General features: G+C 44.1%; 1 protein-coding gene and 1 non-coding gene across 4 annotated transcripts in view; one reads left to right on the forward strand and one right to left on the reverse strand.

Moving 5' to 3' along the window:
• Nucleotides 1–23,700, reverse strand: part of LOC124804821 (xylosyl- and glucuronyltransferase LARGE2s-like) — a 170,100-nt gene that overhangs the window by 80,965 nt on the left and 65,435 nt on the right. For all 3 annotated transcript variants that reach the window (XM_047265161.1, XM_047265162.1, XM_047265163.1), the window contains one exon: nt 11,662–11,786. In XM_047265161.1, the coding sequence (XP_047121117.1) occupies nt 11,662–11,786 (125 nt within the window). The remainder of the gene's footprint in view (nt 1–11,661; nt 11,787–23,700) is intronic.
• Nucleotides 7,613–7,687, forward strand: Trnat-ugu. The gene has a single exon. It is a non-coding gene; the product is annotated as a tRNA-Thr (tRNA).

Below are 23,700 nucleotides of genomic sequence, written 5' to 3' on the forward strand. Positions count from 1 at the left end.
ATGCAGGTCTTGGCTGCCGAAAACTGGAAGCCATGCACTACAACCCAAGCCTGCGCCTTGCGGATAGCATCCTGCAGCTGACATTCAGCAGCTGCAATGCCAATAGAGCTATAGTAAAGGCAGAAGTTGTCAGCATACAAGGATGCTGAGACAGACATTCCCACCGCCGCAGCGAGCCCATTAATTGCTATTAAAAACAAGCAGACACTTAAAACAGATCCCTGTGGCACCCTGTTCTCCTGAACTCAGGAGGAACTATGGGAGGCCGAGACTTGCACGCGGAAGGTTCGATGCGACAGAAAATTTCGGATGAAAATCGACAGTGGACCTCGAAGACCCCAACCATGAAGCGTAGAGAGGATATGATGACGCCATGTCGTAACGTACGCCATCCACATGTCGAAAAAGACAGCAACCAAGTGCTGATGGCAGGCAAAGGCTGTACGGATGGCTGACTCCAGGCTCACCAGATTGTCGGCGGCAGAGCAGCCTTTACACAACACCCTGAGACGGAGCCAGAAGGCCCTGAGACTTGAGTACCCAACTCAACCGCCAGCTCACTATCTGTTCAAGCAACTTGCAAAGAACATTGGTGAGGCTAATGGGGCAATAGCTGTCCACTTCCAAAGGGTTCTTGCCAGGTTTCAAAACGCGGATAACAATGCTTTCCCGCCATTGCGACGGAAACTCACCCTCGACCCAAATACGGTTGTAAAGGTCAAGGAGGCGTCGCTGGCCGTCCACTGAAAGGTGTTTCAGCATCTGACAGTGGATGCGATCTGACCTAGGAGCTGTATCAGGGCAAGCAGCTAGGGCACTGTGAAATTCCCACTCACTGAATGGAACTTTGTAGGATTCAGCATGGTGGATGCGAAATTAAAGGCTCCGACCTTCCATCCACTCTTTAACGGAGCGGAAGGCCAGTGGGTACTTTGCAGAAGCGGAACTCAGAGCAAAATGCTCTGCCAAGTGGTTTGCAATTAAGTCGGAGTCAGTACAAACTGCTCCATTCAGTGAGAGTGCAGGGATGCTGACAGGGGTCCGATAGCCATAGAGGCATCTAATCTTGGCCCAGACCTGCGATGGAGAGACATGGAGGCCAATGGTGGACACGTACCACTCTCAGCACTCCTGCTTGCGTTGGCGGATAAGGCGGCAGGCCCGCGCACGCAGCCGTTTGAAGGCGATGAGGTGTTCTATGGAGGGATGTCACTTGTGACGCTGGAGTTCCCGCCGGCGATCTTTAATCGCTTCAGCAATCTCAGGCGACCACCAAGGCACAGTCCTCCGCCGGGGGGACCCATAAGTACGGGGAATGGCAGATTCTGCAGCAGTAATGACACTGGTGGTGACTGAGTGAACCACCGTATCAATGGCTTCATTAGAAACAGGGTCAATAGTGGCAGTGGAGGAAAACAGGTCCCAGTCAGCCTTATTCATAGCCCATCTGCAAGGGCACCCAGAAGAGTGACACTGTGGCAGTGACAGAAAGATCGGAAAGTGGTCACCACCACAAAGGTCATCATGCACTCTCCGTTGGACAGAAGGTAAGAGGCTAGGGCTGCAGATCGAAAGGTCGATGGCGGAGTACGTGCCGTGTGCCACACTGAAATGTGTGGAGGCACCATCATTTAAAATCTGAAGGTCTAGCTGTGGCAATACATTCTCAACGGTGGCGCCTCGACCTGTTGCCACTGACCCACTCCACAGAGGGTTATGGGCGTTGAAGTCGCCCAGTAACAGGAAAGGCGGCGGCAGTTGCGCTAACAGCGCAGCCAGGACTTGCTGTGGGACATTACCATCCGGTGGAAGATAAAGACTGCAGACGGTAACAGCCTGTGGCGTCCACACCCGAACAGCGACAGCCTCTAAAGGTGTTTGCAGAGGGAGAGACTCGCTGTGAAGAGAGTGAAGAACATAGATGCAGACGCCACCAGATACCCTTTCATAAGCTGCCCGGTTCCTATAATAACCTCGATAGCCACGGAGAGCGGTGGTTCACATTGCTGGAAACCAAGTTTCTTGTAGAGCAATACATAGGAAAGGGTGAAGGCTGATAAGTTGTCGGAGCTCAGCTAGTTGGTGGAAGAAACCGGTGCAGTTACACTGGAGGATGAAATTGTCCATGGCTGAGAAAGGCGTGAAGGGACTGGGGGGGCAGATTACGCCTCCTGGGCCCCTGCTGCCACTGATTCACTACCTGTGCAACAGCTACCCATCGCATCTGAGGGACTGGCAAGATCCAGGTCCTCAGCAGACGCCAGAATCTCCACCTCATCCTCAGACGCAGAGTTGGAAGGTTGCGGTGGGACAGGTGCCACGACAATGTCAGGATGCTTGGGAGCCTTTTTCTTCGACTGCTTTGCACGCTGTGCCTTTGGTGGGTCTGGATGGGAGGGCCTCACTGTGTCAGTCTCAGGGACGGACAACGACTGTGAGGTCCTACGACCAGCGACCGGTGGCTGCTTCAGAAATTTGCGGGTGTCCGCTTTGGCACTGGGCAAAGCCTGGGATGAGAGGGCCCCAAGGGACCCCTTCCTGGCAACAGTAGCCGAAGAAGTCTGACTCTTCTCCGGGTGGGAAGTGGGAATGAATGTCCCCAATGGTTGGGGTGGTGTTGCTCCTGAAATAGATGGAGCAGGAGCAACAGGGAGTGAAGTGCTCCCACAATCAAGGGGCCGGTGAATTCCGACAAAGCTGAGAGCCAACTGTATGTGAGGACACGGTAGAGGATCGAACCGGTGTTGCAGCAGCGGCATAGGTTGATGTCATTGGCACAGGATGTAGCCGCTCAAATTTCTGCCTTGCCTCGGTGTAGGTCAGGCGATCCAGGGTCTTATATTCCATTATCTTCCTTTCTTTCTGGAATATCCTACAGTCCGGTAAGCAGGGGGAATGGTGTTCTCCACAGTTAACACAGACAGGAGGTGGGGCACATGGAGTATTGGGATGAGAAGGACGTCCACAATCTCGACACGTGATGCCGGAAGTACAGCAGGCTGACATGTGCCCAAACTTCCAGCATTTAAAACACCACATTGGAGGAGGGATATATGGCTTCACATCACAACGGCAAACCATCACCTTAACCTTTTCGGGTAAGACATCACCCTCAAAGGCCAAGATGAAGGCACAGGTGGCTACCTGATTATCCCTCGGGCCCCGATGGATGCGTCGGACGAAGTGATCACCTCGTTGTACTAGGTTGGCGTGTAGTTCATCATCGGACTGCAGAAGAAGATCCCTGTGGAATATAATACCCTGTACCATGTTGAGACTCTTATGGGGCGTGATGCTAACTGAAACATCCCCCAGCTTGTCACAAGCGAGCAACCTCCGTGACTGGGCAGAGGATGCTGTTTTGATGAGCACTGAACCAGAGCGCATTTTTGGCAAGCCCTCCACCTCCCCGAACTTGTCCTCTAAATGCTCCACAAAAAACTGGGGCTTGGTCGACATAAATGATTCAGCCTTCAACGCACGTACACACGAGGTACTGGGGTGAATAATCTACACTGCCTTCTTTAGCCATACATTCCTCCCATGGAGTGGCCAGGGAGGGAAATGATCTTGGTTCGTATTTCTTGCTGTTGAGGTTAGACCTCGATCGCTTAGAGACTGCTGGTGGAGGCCCACAGCGAGAGATGATGTACCACGCTTCATTGCGGTTCAACCACCCTGATGCCACCCACTCTGACCAGGGGCTCTCCCCACAGGCGCCACCCAGCCACAGCAAAGACCACCTGGCAGGATGGCCTTAGCCGGGAGTCCCGATGCCCCAGAGGGCTAGGCATCTACTCATCAGCATACGTGGGGAGGTAGCAGCTCAGGCATCAGCAGTGCAATCCCTGTGTAGTCAGGGGGCTACCACCAAGAGGGTACATGAGGACCCCACCACAATGGACTGGCTACCGTGCTGGTTGTCGGGTGTCGAATATCCATTAATAAAGGGAGCAAAGATGGAAGTGCACAATGGAGGGAATGTAGGCTATCCGGAACACACTGCAGCCGATGTGGCCGGAAGCTCAGTGTAAGTCCAACTCCATGACAATAACGAATATGCCAGATCTTAGGGCAAGATGGATATAGAATGCACCACATAAGGCGTCCTTCCCCAAATGGTACGCACTAACGGAAAATTTTGAAATGGAGTGGTCAAATCCCTTAGGGGACCATTACATTAAAGTCCGAAACAGTTGAGACTCCTTTTAGTCGCCTCTTACGACAGGCAGGAATACTGCGGGCCTATTCTTACCCCCAAACCTGCAGGGGGATCTGTAGTAGAGATGACACCAGTTGCATGAATCTTTGATGAAAAGTTGTGGCATGGAGACTGTGGCATCTTTTGTGTTTATTACGGTATGAGAGGTTTTTATTAAAAAAAGGGGTTGTTGCGCTTTGGTAGATTTGAATACCATGAAAGAAAGCTAGCTTTTAGGAACGTCTCAGAAGTCTTTCCTCAATTCAAAAAATTAAATCATTTTTAACATATACGTAAGAGCCACAAAATGATCCCAGATCACTCAATGTCAAGAAAATATTATATATTACTCCTGAGGATATGTATCTTTGATACAGTAAGTCATATTCCAAAAATAAAAACTCTATGACAAAGTTATATACCTTACTAAATTAATAGCAGAAATACCTGTAAAATTTGTAGCTAGCTGAAAGATACAAGTAGCTTAACACATGGTGCAGATATTTTTGTTGACTGTGTGCTTTCTTCCAACCCCCCTGGCTCCGACCACTAAACACACTGATAGCTGGCTCCGTTGACTAGCACGTGTCATGTGTACCTTCCCTGTGCCCAGCCTGTGGTACAACACCAACAATACCCATTTGTCGACAATTTACAATCACTACCAAACTTTGAGTACTGATCTGAATTAAGGCACTTCAAGTGCTTTTGGATTGGGCATTATGCAAACTGAGCATATAGGATTTTCTCTTTCACTGTATTCTATCAAATAAACATTTAAAATGACTGCTATGCAAAAACGACCAACACTCTGCATATGTGCCTCTATAACGTCAGTTTTCAACCTCACTGTGGCCATGAAGTTCAGCAAGAGCTGAAGTCTGAGTTGATTTATCAATGAGGCACATTGGAGTGGCCAAAGAGCTGCATGCAGCTCCCGAGCTGTTATTTACTGACCACTGTCCCAGCTCTGCTGCAATCATTGCACAACTTTTTATAGTGGTATGACTACCAACCAGCTGCCCACCAGGGTGAATGGCCATTGCCACACTGTGGCACAACATGCAGCTGAACATAACATACTTGATTTCAACAGCTGCTTCACTATCCGAGCAATCTGGATCCTTTCCTCCACCACCAGCTTTTCTGAACTGTGCAGGTGGAAGCTATCCTTACAACACAGTCTCTGCTCTCGTAATTATCCCAGCCTCAACCTACAGTAACATACTGTCCCCACACCCTTCACCCAACAGTTTCCAACCCCCTCTGTTCTATTATCTCATCCCCATTCTCGTGATCCACCCTGTCTATTTGCCACCCTCTTCCAATGCACCCCCCAATCTTTCCCTGCTTCTCTCCTTCACTCCTTTTATCCCACCTCCCTGCCTCACGCCCTCCTGATACTGTGCCTGTTGGAATTCTAGTCCCTGCAAACTCCACCAGAAGTGTTCGTCTCTCTCCCCAACCACACACCACTATCCCATCCCCTTACCCATCCCCCAGTTTGGTGCTTGCATCCCACATATTTGATTTGACTTTTTATTGGTCCAGTTTTATCATATAGCACAAATTGTACAATTGATATTGGACAGGTCAAAGATAAGTTACAATAATACATAGTATTAGCAATTAAAATTAGGTACCTACTACAATTAATTTTGTTACTTATTCAGAAATTCTCTGACAGAATAGAAACAGTGCTTTATTAGAAATTCCTTTAGTTTAGCTTTAAATATTGGATGAGTAGTATTTTTTATTTCCTCTGGTATCTTATTGTGTAGTATTACACCAATGTTAATTATGCTCCTCTGATAGGTGGTTGTTCTGTGATATTTCTGATGTATATTTGATTCCCTTCTGGTACTATAGTTGTCTACACTTTTGTTCTGTAGCAGTTTGCCTGTTTTCAGGAGGTAGTCCCTAGTGAACAAGATAGTTTCATAAATGAATAAACTTGGAACATTTAGGACACCAAGCTCAGTAAAATGGGATTTACAGGACTCCATCTTTTTAAGGCCACAAATTATTCTTAAAGCTCTTTTTTGCATTCTAAAAACCTTTACACTGTGAGTTGAGTATCCCCCAGAAAATGATACCATATCTGATTAGTGAGTGGAACGGTGCATAGTATGCCTGCAGCACTGTTGTTTTGCTTGTTGTAGCCTTCAAAATTCTTAGGCCATAACACACAGATGATAGTTTTCTACACAAGTTATTTATCTGTGCGTCCCATAGTTGCATGCCAGCCCGAGATGCTGGAGTTGGCGGTTATGTGTGCCTCAGGTGTGCTTGCTTGTGTGAATGAATGGTGTGTGTTTCTCTTTTGCTGATGAAAACTGTGGCCAAAAGCTTTATGTAAGTGTCTTTTAATTGTGCCTGTCTGCAACTTAACATGTCTTCTTTACAGTAAGAATTTAAAATTTGTGACTTATAAAACTAAATTAAATTAATTTTCAATGTTTGGTTAAAAACACAAAACTCCCTGAGATCTTACAAAATTCCTTAAATTTCTTGAGATTTCCCTGTCCCCCCCCCCCCCCCCCCAATGTGAAATGTAATTCCCTGTGAATTAACGGTTTTCCAGAAGAATCACCATCCTGAAAACAGACCCCATGGTAAAACATGGTATTGACACTGACAATCATCCATCATTCAACACTCATACAGAGTGTCAACAACTGAATGACTAGATGTTTGCCCATCATACTCGTTACTCGTGGCAGATTAATCTACCAAGTCCCGTACGAGTTCGGGTATAGCGTGTGTGTTCGCACAAGAAGGTCAATGGCCGGGAAGCCATATTTTAACTATATATGACGGTAGTATCTGTTCCCGAAAGAACAGTTACCGTGATGACCATGCAGCTTTGCTATTAGGCACACTACGAATGTAGTGGTGTGGACATGTTGGAAATATGGATCTCACGGGGAGTGTGCAAGGGATAAGTCCCTGCAGACGCACTATCCTCTGTGCCCACGGTGGCTCAGATGGATAGAGCGTCTGCCATGTAAGCAGGAGATCGTGGGTTCGAGTCCCGGTCGGGGCACACATTTTCAACATGTCCCCAATGAAGTACATCAACGCCTGTTTGCAGCTAGGGTGTCCATTTAATTATCATTTCATTTCTAGCAAAACTGCATGGTCATCCATGGTAACTGTTCTTTCGGGAACAGATACTACCGTCATATATAGTTAAAATATGGCTTCCCGGCCACTGACCTTCTTGTGCGAACGCACACGCTATGCCCAAACTCGTACGGGACTTGGCAGATTAATCTGCCACGAGTAATGAGTATGATGGGCAAACATCTATTAGGCGCACTACGAATGTAGTGGTGTGGACATGTTGGGAATGTGGATCTCACGGGGAGCGTGCAAGGGATAAGTCCCTGCAGACGCGCTATCCTCTGTGCCCACGGTGGCTCAGATAGATAGAGCGTCTGCCATGTAAGCAGGAGATCCCGGGTTCGAGTCCCGGTCGGGGCACACATTTTCAACATGTCCTCAATGAAGTACATCAACGCCTGTTTGCAGCTAGGGTGGCCATTTAATTATCATTTCATAACTGTTTAAATTAGATTCGTTTGAGCAGTTGCAGGCAGGCTCTTGCGCACGCGCAGTTGAATCGCGTATGAGTAGTATCTTCTAGCGCTTCTGGTTACAGAAGTTGGGATGGGCGCCACTACTTAATATTGCCCCGGTTCGGAAATATCGTAGATCCAGGGCTAATGCACAGAGCAGTCTGAGTTGTGGTGGGGAGGTGGGTCGTCTCCATGTGACCTGTGTTTACGTTCAGTGATTTTGTTGTTTCCTCTTCGTTTGCTGCTCTCACGTTAAATGAGAACAAACCAGATTTTTGTGTATTTTGTTAAAATACGTTCGCATAGTTAAGGATGGCCAAAATATGTTATTAGTTTCAGATATTATCTCCACCTTTCTGACAGTCAAGCATTAATTGCCTTGCGGAACAATGAAGTTATTTTTGCTGGTTTGCTAAAGAGATTTGGCTTTCAGTAATTATTTCTGCTGAGGCAGTCAATTTATTTGAAACGAATTATTTAATTTCACACTATTGGCTAGTTTCAACTGTTCGCTGCATTTCAAGTGCACGTATGGCATTATGCCATAATAAAGAACCAAATATGAGATAGTACGGTACCGGTACTCCAAAAAAATTTACATATGAGTGTGCATTTTAAGCCGAATTATGCATTTTAGTATGGTTCCCGAAATTCCGATGCTTTTGAAGTTTCCTCTGATGTCTTGTTTATTTTATGACATAATGTAAAATCTTTTAATATTTTACACGTACAAACGTATATATGGGCTTCCTGCGTCATCGTAGCTGCGCAAGCGCGGTGACGTCTGTTATCTGGCGCTCTCTTGCAACTGCTGAAACGAAACTATTACTAACAGGTTGCGGCAAAATATTGCGAATGGTGGTTTGAAAAGCGTTACATTCAAAGCAAATTTACTTTTGCGCAAGATGAACTATGTGCGAGAATGTACGATGAATTTCTTAAATCACAAAGTGTTTGACTCTGATTTAAAAATCAACTCTTTGAGGATGACCATTTAGAAGAATTTCGAGCCCAGAAGATCAGAAATTTACGTTGTTATTAAAAATTTTACTGGCACATTTGTGTGATGTATCTTAAAGTGTAACACGCGCAAAAAAGATCAACATTATATGTGGAAGCTTAACTTTTTTTCCAGCTTATTAATCTTCGAGACCAGTATTATATGTGAATGCTATGTATATTAATTTAAACCATTAACTTTTCTTATTTGTGTGTTCGCACTACTTAAGAGTGATCTTGATACTGGCTGACTATATCACATGTCCTACGCTGTCATCAGCTGGCGAGATCACGTGACATGAGCTATGACTGGCTTACAGAAGCCCATCATAACCTCGGACTGAGCGAGGTGGCGCAGTGGTTAGACACTGGACTCGCATTCGGGAGGACGATGGCTCGATCCCGCGTCCGACCATCCTGATTTAAGTTTTCCGTGATTTCCCTAAATCGCTCCAGGCAAATGCCACGATGGTTCCTTTCAAAGGGCACGGCCAACTTCCTTCCAGGTCCTTCCCTAATCCGATGAGACCGATGACCTCGCTGTCTGGTCTCCTTTCCCAAAACAACCAACCAACCATAATCTCGATTTCAATGCTTCAGAAAGCGACATGCGTTGTTTGGCGGAATTCAAATTTATACCTTCGTAATTCGAAAATATGCAGCGTACATCTTGCTGCACATCAAAGGTCTTTCAAAACGTGTCCCCCCCCCCCCCCCCCCCCCCCCCCCCCCCCCCGAGTCTCTTTTTCTAAAGTGCCGGGAAATTCTACATCAGTATATAAAACCATAAACGTTCAAAGGATTGATGAGTTTTACAGTGCTGAGGAAGAGTATACTGCCACTTAACACAGAAAAAGTGCATTTTCACCTGGGAGAAAGTGTATTTTTAACCAGGAAATCCAGGAATTTGTTTTTCCTTGTCCACGTATACACCCTGATTAAATGACACTGCTGCTTTACAGGAGGCAGATCTAGTACTACTGAAAAACACACATGCCTTGAAGGAGGAGGGACCGAAGAAAGGAGAATTCCAATTAATAAACAGAGAATTGTATAAGAGGAACTATGGTCCAGTGCGGCAGAAATGGTTGCTCATCATCCTAGCTCATCTATGGCCAGCTATCCTGAAGTATTTCCACAATGCTCTAACATCTGGTCACCCAGAATTCTTGAGACTCTGGGCAGGATCTGTCACAGGCTATACTGGCCAGTTCTCTACCAAGCTATTAGACACACTACATGAGTCACTATAAGAACGATGGTAACATAGGAACATGCCACAATTACCTCTGGAGCATCTAGTACTAATCTCACCATCAGCAGCACCATTCCATCAAACTGGCATCAGCCTCTTGGGGATTTTCCCAGAGCCGACAAAAGGGAATCAATAGATAGTAGTTTGCACTGACTATCTCAGTCGCTATGCAGTCAACAAAGCTGTGCCAACTGCCAAAGCTCTCGAAATTGCAAGCTCCTTGAAGAAAACATTATTTTCAAGTACGGAGACTCTGTGTGGTGATCTCTGATCATGGAAAAGTTTTCCAATAAAAACTAATGTAATTTGACATTGTGACATCATCCACAGGATGGCAACTGCCTTCCTTCCATAGATGATGGCCTAACAGAATGCTTTAGTAAGACAAAGGCCAATACCCACTTGACATGTGTTGATTTCAAACAGAGAGATTGAGATACAATGCTGCCCGTCATGACATTCACATACATTACAGTGAAACAAGACACTACAGGCTTGGCAGTGTTCTTTCTGCCACAAGGCCAAAATGACAATGGGTACACTGTCTCCATTTCAACCACATGGTACTCTGGGTAACTACGTGACACACCTCATCACCAGGACCAAAGAAGGAAGGCAGCTGGCTCACATACAGACCCTATGCACACAGAAGAAAGATCGAGAACACTATATCATCAAACACCAGCCAGTGAAATACAGCCCGGACAACTTAGAATGGGTTTTTATGCCTTTGTCGAAAAAGGGACAGTCAGAAAAGTTGCTAAAGTGATATTTTGGGCTGTACCATAACCATATCACTTGTTGGACATCACATATGAAGTCAAGGATTATGACCTCTCATCAAAAAGATATGCCATACAGAAGACCAATGTCAAGATCTAGATGTAAGATGCTGTAGTTGGTCCCAGAAAGAACTACTGAAACAGTGCATCACTGGTTTTACAGGAGATGAAGCACTGCCACACTTCTGATTTCAGTGTGACGATATTATTTAGGGAAGTGTGGTAACTTCTCAATCCAAATATGACAGCAAGATTCCATAATGTTAGGTAGCACTTTAAAAGGTGGTTTACACATTTTCTGTGAGAGTAATGTTGCATTATTCATGGGAGTTTAGACAAACATCTCACAGTTTCACGCTGGAGTCAATGATTACTGTGCTCCATGAATTTGGCCATGGGTCCATATTCCATTAAAAGTTTTAAGGATGACTCTTCCCTGGGAACTTAATTGTGGATGCATGTCACAGTGGATGTTACCAAGCCCTGTTATTGTGTGTCACACAGTCCTATGATCAGACCAATGTCTGTTGACCTTGAGCAAGTATAGCTGTTTTATTGCTATGTACACCTGTCATTTTATTCAGTTACTGTAGCTCATATGTGAAATAAATTTCATTCATTTATAATGAATAATTCACAAAGCTGCAATCTTCACAAATACAGGTACATAAAAGAATAAAAACATATAAGTTTCTATAATTTCTGTGTATTTCACAGTGGACATCATTATTAGTCATAGGAAATTCAATTTAAACACAAAGTAGAATCTAAAATCTTAAAAAAAACTATAATGCCAAAACATTTAACTAGCATTATAAAAACAAAAAATACAAATTCACTTACACCTTCCTTATAGACGATGTGGTACCCAATGTTTTTCCTCCCATTTAGTATCTCTGAGCTGAGAGCATAGCTGAGAAACTGTTGGGCTTCTGCATCTGACATGTACAGTGTAAGACTAATAGGACCTGAAAAATAAACAATGTGCTGTTTTCTCTAACTCTGACTTTTTATACATCTGATCAGTAGGAAAAGTGTAATACAGGAATAAATTTTCTACACTCACCAACACAAATACCTAAAATGACAAACAAAAAACCCAAAACTTTATATAGAGTAAATGGTATCTGGATTTTTGTAAGAAGTACAGGAAGTACAAGTATGTCATACTACAACCTTAAACAATGCAAAATTCAGGATAGAATAGAACAATATCATGAAAAGAAAGTTGCTACTCACCGTATAGTGGAGATGCTGAGTCGCAGATAGGCACAACAAAAATACTGTCACAAATCAAGCTTTCGGACAGTAAAGCATTCATCAGAAATAGACAAGACGCGCACAGACACACACTCATGCAAACACAACTCACACACACAACTGCCATCTCAGGCAACTGAAGCCACACTATCAGATGGCAGTGTGGCTTCAGCTGCCTGTGACTGCAGTCATGTGAGTGGGTTGCAATCTGCGACTCAGCATCTCCACTATATAGTGAGTAGCAACTTTCTTTTTCATAATATGTCACAAACTTAAATCTTTCTACAGTAAATTTACAATTCTCCAATGCCCTGAATAATCCTGTTTAGTTTTCACCCTGTTCTAAAAGAATGTAAAAATGCACAATCATTGCCAATATTCTTATAAACCATATATTTCTAAAGACCATTTATTCACGATGAAATAAAATGTAACCTGGACTGCTGGAATGTGACAAAATCAATACATCCTGTTTTCCAATGGCATCACAATTCAAAAATATGTTTCCCTTACAACAGTGAGAATCCTTCAGTATGCTACTTAAAAAGATAATGAGTTGTGTACAAGGTTCATTGCCTTTCTTTCACAATTAAACAATTATCTGCTAAGGGCTCATTAGACAGATTAAACAAATTCAAGTACCATCAGAATAAATCTGGATTGTAAAGAATGTATTCTAGAGGTTTCTAGGCAGTGTATTATATCACAAGTTTAGCCAATGATACATGGCATTACAAATCAACTAGATCATCATCTATTAAATTATTTGTCAACATCCATTGTTCACATTTATTAATTGTAGGCATTATTTGATCATTTGCTTTCTATATTAATAAAAATATATTACATAATAGAACATACATGAATTTAGAGTATTTTCTCTGAGGGAACTTTGAAGGTTAAGGCATGTTTCAGTACTGACAGTTTATTTTTTTGCCGGTGTCTCATGCTCTTTCATTCAAATCTATAGGGGGTAGTGTACAATGTGGCAGAAAAGATCTTCTTCCAGCATCCCCAAAACACAATAATAAAACTAAATCTCATTTGAAAATTTCTATCTGAGTACTTTTTTTCCAAGGACAGGATAACAGGTCATTTGAAAGTGTGGCAGGCAGAGAAAGCCTTTTCGTTGCTATCTGCAGCTGCAAATGATCACAAGGCAGCTCAAGTCATTTGCCCTACCTCAGGTGATGTCTCTCGGCTATCGAGGTCTTCATATTCACAGGGGGCGGGGGGGGGGGGGGGGGGGGGGGGGGGCAATTATTAGTTGTTGGTAAGTCCAGTGTTATGTTAAGTGTGTGATGGAGGTCCTTATGGATTAAAGGTGCTGAAGAAGAGGAGAAGAAATCCGGCGTGCACTCTTATGTTCATACCAAGAAGAGGAAGGGGCAGGCGAGGGTCATCCCAGACTCTTTGGGATGGCACGAAGAGTACAGGGTGCATGCAACTGCAGGTGGGTGGCTTATCACTGGTACCAATGATGTATGTCACTTCACATCAGAAGAGATTAACTCTGGTTTCCAGTATCTACCTGAACTGGTACAATCAGCTAGTCTTACTTGCATGATGAAGATGGAGTTCACAATGCCACTCTGGTCCAAGCCACTGCAGATGGCGGTCTTGTGTGCATGAGATACATGCTTGCCTGTGTAGCAGCACGATCGTTTAAGATAGGAAAAAGTTAGATTCCGTGCAATGTTTCTGAGCGCACAAGTTACAGCCAGGCACAGGTCTGATGACAGTAAGTTACGTTTACCAGTTCGCGAAGTACAATGGAGGCCACAGGGCCGTAGAACCGCTGAAAAGACTAAACACAGAGGTTTGCATGGCGCAAGTGTATAAATAGATGCCAGTTTTCTAACGAGGGGGATTCAAGTGTGGCAGCTGTCCTGGATGGTGGGGCATGTCACACCACCAGCTACACGCAGCAGCAGATGTGGCGCCAGCATTCCAGTCCACGGCGGGTCGCTGGTTCAACCCTCTGAGGCCAATAAGGGGTCCGTAGCCAGCCAGCGGCAGATCACTCGATGGCACGCTACGGCCGACAGTCTCGTTGGCTCCCAACACATGCCGTAGACACCCCGAGGTGAGGGCTGCAGATTTAGCTGTCGGATCGCATGCACTTGTTGTCGCCCACGATCTTAACCATGACAGCAAAGAAGCGCGCATTTGGACGCCCTGCGGCTCCCAGGGAGCAGTACTGTGGCAACGGGGACTAAGGCCGCTGAGTCAGCTGCCGGTGCATCCTGACTTCGTCAAAATTCCGCGGCTGGACATGGCCGGCACGCCACAGCACATTGCACAGGTCACTGAGGTAGCCCTTCTGTGCCAAGCTGTTTTGCAAACAGCAAAGTGGTGTCCTCGGCATTGCGAGACCCTGTGACGTAGACAGAGAGGAACGTGGCACTGTAGCTGGGAATAATAAAACACTCGAAGATCACGGCCAAGCTTTAATACGGTGCATCCTGACAGTTTCCATCCACGTCCAACATTCCTCCACCGCACGCCGACATCTACATTTGGCAGTGACGGGTACATTTGGTATCAGAATAGTGAGCGTCGTCTGTACAGTATGACGTTCGAGCCCACCGCCTGCATTACAGTCACAAAATGTGGTGAGTGTTGACCAATTTTTCTTTTTGTGTGTTGGGCGTTTTCTTTCTTTGAATTGTCACAGTAAATGTACGTGTATTTGGGGCAGTAAGATTTTTTTTTTCTTTCGTGGCATTTGATTACTATTGTATTGGGTTGAGTACGATGTTTTATTTATCTCCTCCTACAACATAAGATGAGATACTGAGCTGTAAGAAGTCAGTTTATTTTTGTAGTTAAATGTTTTGTTTCTGTGGGATTTTATAGGTTGAAATGGGACTAACTGGGAATAAAAGCAACACAATGGCAGAGTCAAGAACACGAGGTGTGTCGGAACCAGAAGGGGTACGGATTTTGATGGAAAAGGTAGCACAATTAACAGTGGACAATACACAGTTGAGAAGTGTATTAACATGTAGGAGTGAATAGGAAACCTCATCTGATCAGTCATTGTTGCCTGGGGTGCCACAGCAGGAGATTGATCCAGCTGCCGCAAGTTCGATTATTCCATTTTCTGGCAACTGGCAATGCATCTGTGGATGTGCGTTCGTTTGTGGAGGACTTGGAAACTTCAGCTGTGAGGAACGGTTGGTCTGACGAACAGTTGTTACATGTAGCCAAGATTAGATTAACGAGTGAAGCGAAGACGTATGTAAGGTGTTCTCAGGCCTTGAGGAAGGCAGGGCAGTTCAAGCAGTTGAAGGAGGGGCTTTTCCAGAGGCACAAGAAACAGAATAGCATTTGGTTCTTTAGGGAGAGGTTGAGTACAATGAGGAAGAGACAGGGTGAGACGGTCGAGAAATTTGCGGACAGAATAAGAGAAATTAACGAGTATACTTACGAGTTCGGTCAGAGCGATGAAGCAACTGGTGTTATGTTGCAGGAGGCCGAGCAAAGGGCACTTGATGTATTTTTGAGGAGGTTATCGGCGCATATGGTGCGGAAAGTGTACGAAGGGACTCTAAAGATTTTTATTCGGTCGTTCAGCTGGCAATCCAATGTGAGAAAATAGACGTGGCAACGGGGGTTATTGGATAGACAAGCAGTGCTTACAGCGGGTATAAAATGTTACGAGTGTGTTTGTATGGGACATGTGCAGAGGCAATGTACCCAGTTACCGAGGAATAGAGGAAGGGGTGGAAATCAGCGGCGTAGAGGATGGAGAAGTGGAGTTAGTAGAGGTGGACAATTGTTAAATGGCAGAGGGGGCCCAAGACCCACCTAAGGGAGCTCCCATTTTATTTCAGTGCTACAAATATGTATGCAGAGGTGGAATGTTCAGTGGTAGGATCCATAGGAACTAAAAAGTTCAAGATTTTGTTGGACACAGGACTGCAAGTGTCAGTGGGTACTAAGAGTTTAATGGGACAAAGGAAGTTAGACCCACCACATTATAGGTTGAGTGGAGTGAGGGATAAGGAGGTTGCACCTTTGGGGTCAGTGACAGATGACTATCTCGTAGGGGACATCCAATTTGATGCATCACGGGTAAGTGAGGACATGATTCTAGGAGAAGATTTCTTGCATCAACATCATGCCAAAATTGACCTTGGACAACAAACTGTGGAACTTGGTGGAATGTTATTTCAACTAGGGGAAACTGTTGTCGATGCAGAGCTGTCGCGAGGAGCGTTCAAAGTAATGAGTAAACCAACTGAACTGTGTACATTAGCATTAAGGCTTAATTAGAATGAGTGCATGTCTAGTGGCACCAAGACGTCACTTTTGGTACGTGTAGAGCCAAATCTACCTGCGGGTACGGTATGTGTTATTGAACCATTTGAGGATAATGAAGTTTTGGATCCATTAGGTTGTTTTGTGAAAGGTAGTATTGTACGCATGCAAGAGGGAAACGACGGGTGAGTAGTCCCTGTGAACGTGGATAATTTTATCGCTGTACATGCGAATTAGGGAAAAAAAGTTTTAGTAGCCAATTTGGATGTAACAGATGGTGAGGACTGGTGTTCGAGAGGTAGGTGTAGCAATCAACCACTAACTGCCCATAGAAATGCATTACGTAACAAAGTTAAGCATTTGAAAGGAGAAGAAAAAGAGCATATGGAAGAATTGTTGTGGGAATTTAAGTATTTGTTTTTTCCGCAAGGGCCGTTACCAGCAACTGCATTAGCTTAACATCAGATACCGACAGGGAACTAAGCACCTGTTTACCATAAACCATACAGAATACTGAGGCATTATCAGCCGATTGTGGAGGATTTCATTGATCAGCAATGTGCAGACGGTATTATAGAGCATAGTAATAGTTGCTAGGGAGCAGGCGTTGTTGTTGTGCCTAAAAAGTCTATGGACAGAACTAAGAAATAGAGGTTCTGTTGTGACTAGCAATACCTCCATAATAAGACAGTAACGGACGCATACTCCATTCCAAACATATCGGAGACTTTGCCAGTATTTTTCTACAATGGATTTGACAAGTCGTTATCAGGTGCTCCAGAGGATCACCCAAAAACTGCTTTCTCTACTCCTGGAGGTCATTACCAGTACATCAGGATGCCATTCGGTTTGAAAAATGCTCCCGCAACATTTCAGAGATTGCTAGACAGTGTGTTGAGGAGTATGAAACCACGGCAGTGTCTTTTGTATTTGTATTGGTTTCAAGTAGTATGGATCAGCATAGACAGCAGTTAAGGGAAGTCTTTATGAGGTTAAGAGCAGCTCCTTTGACACTGAGCCTGGAGAAGTGTCATTTTGCATTGGAAGGAGTGAAATATTTAGGTCATATCATCAGTAAAGACAGGGTGCAAACAGATCCGAGGTTGGTACAGGCTGTAAGGGATTTTCAGGAGCCGAAAACAGTTAAGGAAGCGCAATCATTTGTCGGAATTTGCAATTTCTATCGAAAGTTCATGAAGGGTTTTGCAGATTTAGCACAGCCATTGACGCAATTGTTATGGAATGGTGTGAAATTTGAGTGGACAGAGGAGTATCAGAAAGCATTTGAAAAACTGAAAGAAGTGTTAACATCAAGTCCGGTTCTTGTGTTTCCAGATTTTGAAAAAGAATTTATTCTAGCATGTGATGCATTGAATCAAGCATTAGGGTGTGTTCTTAGGCAGGAAATTAATGGGAAAAAACATCTTGTAGCCTACGCATCTAGGCAGGGCAGTTGAATGCAGCAGAGAGGAATTACTCAACAACAGAGAGGGAGATGCTAAGTGTAATCTAAGGAATCACATATTTTAAATGTTATATATATGGGAGGATATTTTGGGTAGTGACAGATCATGCTGGTTGTTTTGGTTGAAGGATCTGTCCACGAGACTCGCTAGGCGGGCTGTGAGGCTTAGAGAATTTGACTACAAGGTGGTGCACAAGCCTGGGAAGAAGCATGGTAATGCAGATGCACTGAGTAGAAAGGTGGCGAAAGTAGATGAAACTGAGAAATGAGGTTTTAAAAGAAGCACATGATTAAGTGCTATCTGGTCATGGTGGGAGTAGAGCGACGAATAGGAGAGTGGCGGAGAGGTACTGGTGGAGGGTTAGGAAAGTAGATGTGGATCAGTATGTCAAGAATTGTATACCATGTGTGCAGAGAGCAGATTTTAGTCTGAAACAGTTGCAGCTACATCGATTGCTGGAATCGACATGTCCATTTTCTATGTTGGGAATTGATGTCTTAGGACCTTTCAGTCGAACACCATCGGGGAAAAGATTCGTTCTGACAATAATACACCATTTATTGAGGTATATGGAGATGGTGGCTATGCCAAATCAACAGGCAGCAATGGTCGCACAAGCGTTAATAAAGAACTGCATTTTTAAGTTTGGTGTACCGGAGACAATAATTACTAAGGGACTAACATAACGTCGGATTTAATGAAGGAACTGTGTAAATTGTTGAATGTAGAGAAGTTGAGGACGAGCGTGTTGCATCCACAGGTGAATGGAAGGACAGAATGGTGGGTACACAGAACAATCGGGAAGATGCTGAGTTTTTATGTGCTTTCTCATCACAGTCAGTGGGACGAGTATTTGATGCATATTGTATGCACATACAATGCGAAAGTCCACACGTCAATTCGTGAGGACAATTCGGGATGTTTGGGAATGGGTACAAAAGGTGAATACAAAGGCTTTGGAAAGGCAGGAAGATGCAGTGAAGCGGAAAGGAAGTTTACTGCAGTATGGAGTAGGGCAACGGGTAATGCTGTCCAAGCTCTATATGCCAAAAGGGAAAATGAAGAAGTTTGTCATGAGGTATCAAGGGCCATACCGAGTAGTTGAAACCACATCCCCCGTTAATGTTAAGCTTCAGCTGCCAACTAGAACAACGATAATACACATTGGGCGGTTGCGGCCATTTAAGGGTTGTCCGGATGTGATTCCAGGCATGTCACAGGAAGGGAAGAGGAAGAAAGAGAGAGTGGAGAGAGGTGTTAAGGGCAGGGAAAACCAGGAAGATAGAGTGCAGCATGCTGTACTGTATGCTTTGCAATCCCGAAAGTAGTAGAGTATTTGCAGTTTTTTGTTTTCTTGTTATGTATCATTGGGTTTGCGTACATTAATTAGGCATTGTATTTTCATACATTGTATGTGTTTTCGAGTATTGTGAGCCTGCTAGGGACAGCAGTCTTTTTGAAGATGCAGTGATGGCGATCCCCGTCCTCGGGTCACTGAAAAGGGGAGCATTGAACAAGTTTGTAGAAGTAAAACCTGAGGAAGTTTTGCTGATCTCGGCAGTTAACAGCTGGTACGCCGGGATGACAAGGGAGTAATTACGAAGCTGCCATACAGTAGGTCCAGCCAGGGTGATAAGCACCAATCCGGACACATGCACGGTGCAATTAGTTTTAGCCAAGAGGGAAAAAATAGACCGTCCAAGGGACATCATGGAGTCAAAATTGAGCTTGCAACATGTCAGGATGCATTGGATCTTCTCCACCTATGAAAAATTAATAGTAGTAGCACGCTGTTTTGCGCAGGAGGTATTTTCTGAAGCAAAATGTATAGAGCTCGAGGGGAGCAGAATGTTAATAAATGGAACTACGTTTAACATAACAGGACCAACCTTCCATCTGCCAGTGTCAATTTCAGGAGTCGCACAACTGAATGTTACATAGCCACAGCTGTACTAGCAAGAAGCAACTTTAGAGTTTTTGCCAAGGCAGAATCTGACCTTGTTAAATCAAACTCTGGAGTCAGTTCTGTTGAGATCCATTAACCAGTTCATTTCAGAACAAGAGGGGCACATACCAGCCGAGCAGCTTGTGCAGCATGTCGCTCAATATAGGGAAAGGCAACAACAAGCAACTATTGTTCTGAGCACCTCTGTGCCAAGTGCCATCACAGCCTCAACTCTGTTGTGTGTTGTTTTCATTCTGATCAGGTGGACAGCCAGTTCCAAGAGGGAACCAACGGTAGTTCAAATCCCAGTGGATTGGATACCGAGGGCGTAAGACGGGTAGGTAAGGGTTTGATTGAGCATTAAGTGGAGTGGTCATCCTGTAAGGAATTTTTATGTTTTGTCTCATGTCATGTATTTTAAGAGGACTAGACCACATCTAAGTTTTCTAATAGTAGTAGTAAATATGTCATAAGTACGTGTCAACCCAAACAAGTTTAAGAGTAGTTAGAGGTCAACCCAGGGAATGGGTCTTTCCGAAGGGGGGAATAATGTAGCAGTACCACCATTTAAGATAGGAAAAAGTTAGATTCAGTGCAATATTTCTGAGCACACAAGTTACAGCCAGACGCGGGCCTGTCGACAGTAAATTATGCTTACCAGCAGTTGTGAAGTAGAATGGAGGCCACAGGGCCACAGAACCACCGAAAAGAGTAAACGCAGAGGTTTGCATGGCGCAAGTTACAGACAGAAGGGGCCCACTGGCCTGCCTAGGTGTTATGAGTATATGACTGGGAGCGGCGCGTTAGCAAAACAGAGGTGCACAACTGCGTATAAATAGGTGCCAGTTTTCTAACGAGGGGGATTCAAGTGCAGCAACTCTCCTGGACGGCGAGGCATGTCACACCACAAGCTACATGCAGCAGCAGATGGGGCACCAGCATTCCAGTCCACAGTGGGTCGCTGGTTCAACCCTCTGAGGCCAACGTGGGGTCTATAGCCAGCAAGTGCCAGGCCACTGGACGGCTCACTACTGTGGGCAGTCTTGTTGGCTTCCAACACATGCTAGAGGCATCCTGAGGCAAGGGCCTCAGATTTGGATGTCTGATTGCAGGCACTTGTTGTTGCCCGTGATCTTAACCATGACAGCAAAGAAGCGCAAATCCGGCCACCCTGCAGCTCCCAGCGAGCAGCACTGAGGCAATGGGGATGAAAGCCACCGAGTCAGTTGCCAGTGCATCCTGACATCGGCAAAATTCCGCAGCTGTAGACGGCCGGCACATGGCAGTACATTGCTCGGGTTGCTGAGGTAGCCCTTCCGTGCCAAGCTGTTTTGCAGAGAGTGAAATGGCGTCCTCGGTATCGTGGGACCCTGTGATGTAGACAGAGAGGAATGCAGCACTGTAGCTGGGAATAATAAAAGACTTGAAGATCACGGCCGAGTTTCAATACAGCGCATCCTGACAGTTTCCATCCACATCCAACATTCCTCCACCGCACGCCAACATCTACATTTGGCAGTGATGGCTACTCCTGAGTGAACGAATTCGTGTGTGTTTCCTCTTGTGACAAGGCCTATAGCCAAAAGCTGATGTGTCAGTGTCTTTTAGCTGTGCCTGTCTTCAACTTAACATGTCATCTTTGTGGCAAGTAGCAACCTATCTATTTCCTAATATTGTTTTATTCCAACCTGGAACAACCTATGTGGAAATTATAAAACAGATGGCTCCTATAAAACAGATGGCTCCTATAAAACAGATGGCTCCTATAAAACAGATGGCTCCTATAAAAATACTTATTGTTGGCCGTTATTACATAAAGGATAGATTACTACTCACCATATAGCAGAGATGCTGAGTCGCAGATAGGCACAACAAAAGGCTATCAAAGCTTTCAGTCAAAAAGTCCTTCATCACAATCAGAAAAAATGTGTGTGTGTGTGTGTGTGTGTGTGTGTGTGTGTTGCCTGATTCTGATGAAGTTCTTTGTGACCATAAACTTACTTGTTTGACAGTTTTTTTTGTGTTGCCTGTCTGCAACTAAGCATCTCCACTATATGGTGAATAATAACTTATCCTTCTCAGAATATTGTCATTATCCCAGCCTGAATTTTCCATTGCTTTTTGTTAGCCAACATACGTAAATGGTCTTTGCCCAATAGTCCACAGAGTTTGCTTAAGAATGCTGCTTCCAATAGAAATGTGTTGGCAGAACCAGCAAGAGGAAGAACTGGCAATTTAAGTTCCTGATAGCTCAGCAAAATAGCTAGCAAATAACATCTAAACAAATTTTATTAGGTGACTACTTTCTTATCTCTTGGAACTGAACAAAGAATTTCTTTGATATATCAACTATTTATTTTATTGACCACATGTCTTGCACGCATCATAAAGTAATCTTCCACTTCCGTCTCTTCCCTCATACATCTGTTAGTCTTCCTGTAACTCCCAATATGCATATCTCCATTGTTCTCTAATGAACCGTCAATTGTTGAATTGCTTTCACATTGAAACCTCATGTCTCATTGCCTCCAGTCAAAACTGGTAACACACTGGTGTAAAGTTTTTGTTCCAGAAACTCAGTTTTGTAAACTCAATTTAGTTTAGCAGCCACACTCTAGGCCAATTTACTCTTACGTTTATTTTTATTTTACTATTTTATATAAAATATGCCTAACTCTATCCTCTGACAACAGCTGACATTTGCATATGTGACCAACATGCCCATACATAAGTTTAATCAACTTTGGCTATACTCTTTTCTCAGCTTGTCAGGCCATCCCACGCCTATCTTCAGAATGAATTTTCTACTCTGCACCAGAGTGTGTGCTGATATGAAACTTCAACACACACATTAAAACTGTGTGCTGTACTAAGATTCGAACTTAGGACCTTTAACTTTCGCAGGCAAGTGCTCACTGAAATGTCCCAAGTTCAGGTCTCGGTCCGGCACACAGTTTTAATCTGCCAGGAAGTTTTCTACTCATATCTCCAGTCTGGCTTGACCACAGAACTTATTAGTTCCTTATTTTAATAAAAATAAAATAAATGTCACCACCACATCACTTCTGGGTTAAAGTAACAATATTGACCATACATTTACAAGGCTGATGAAAAGGTGTATCACCGGCCAATTAATCACAGATTATTGTAATGACAGACCATCATAGCTCAAATAAACAATTTCAGAAGATATATTTTTGAACACCTATGTGATACAACTGCAACTATCACTCAGCTGGAAAACTATTTCTACTACTAGTAGTAGCAGAAACTGTTGCAGATTTCTGTACAAAGGCTGATTTGAAGCATCTCTATATGCTGGTCTATCCTGTAGAAGTCTCTTCAATTCTGCATAGCTGCTGCATCCTAAATCCATTTGAAATTACTAACTGTATTCATGCCTTCTGCTTTCCCTCTCAATCATGGTTTAGAAAATGATCTATCAACATATCACTTCTTTTAATTGCATCACACCATAAAGTTAGTTTCTCTCCAATTTTATTCAGCAACTTTTCATTAATAATGCACTGCTCCTAACTGATATTGTATTGATATCTCTAAACTCACCAGACCAAAAACCTAATTCTTGCTACGGCACTTCATAATTACATCTAGTGTAAACTTATACACTTCTCTTTTTCATACTCTCTAACACGCCAACACAGTTAAGGGCTCTAACATTCCACACTTCCATCCATAGACTATAAGAATTTCTTCTGATGACAATACCTAGCCACTTCCCTCCTCCTCCCCCTGCCCCCAATGACAACCAAATATGCAGTACCAAGTGGGCATTACTTTACCTCTATAATATTTTGTCCAAAAGAATGCCATCGTTGTAAAAAATGTGTGCTAGACTTGGATATCCTCAGGAATCACAATGGCTGTTGTTCTCCACTGCTTTCAGCCATGCTTCTGTGCCAAAATAACAAGAACATATTGCCT

This window comes from Schistocerca piceifrons, chromosome 7 (genome assembly GCF_021461385.2).
Source record: "Schistocerca piceifrons isolate TAMUIC-IGC-003096 chromosome 7, iqSchPice1.1, whole genome shotgun sequence".
NCBI classification, from domain to species: domain Eukaryota; kingdom Metazoa; phylum Arthropoda; class Insecta; order Orthoptera; family Acrididae; genus Schistocerca; species Schistocerca piceifrons.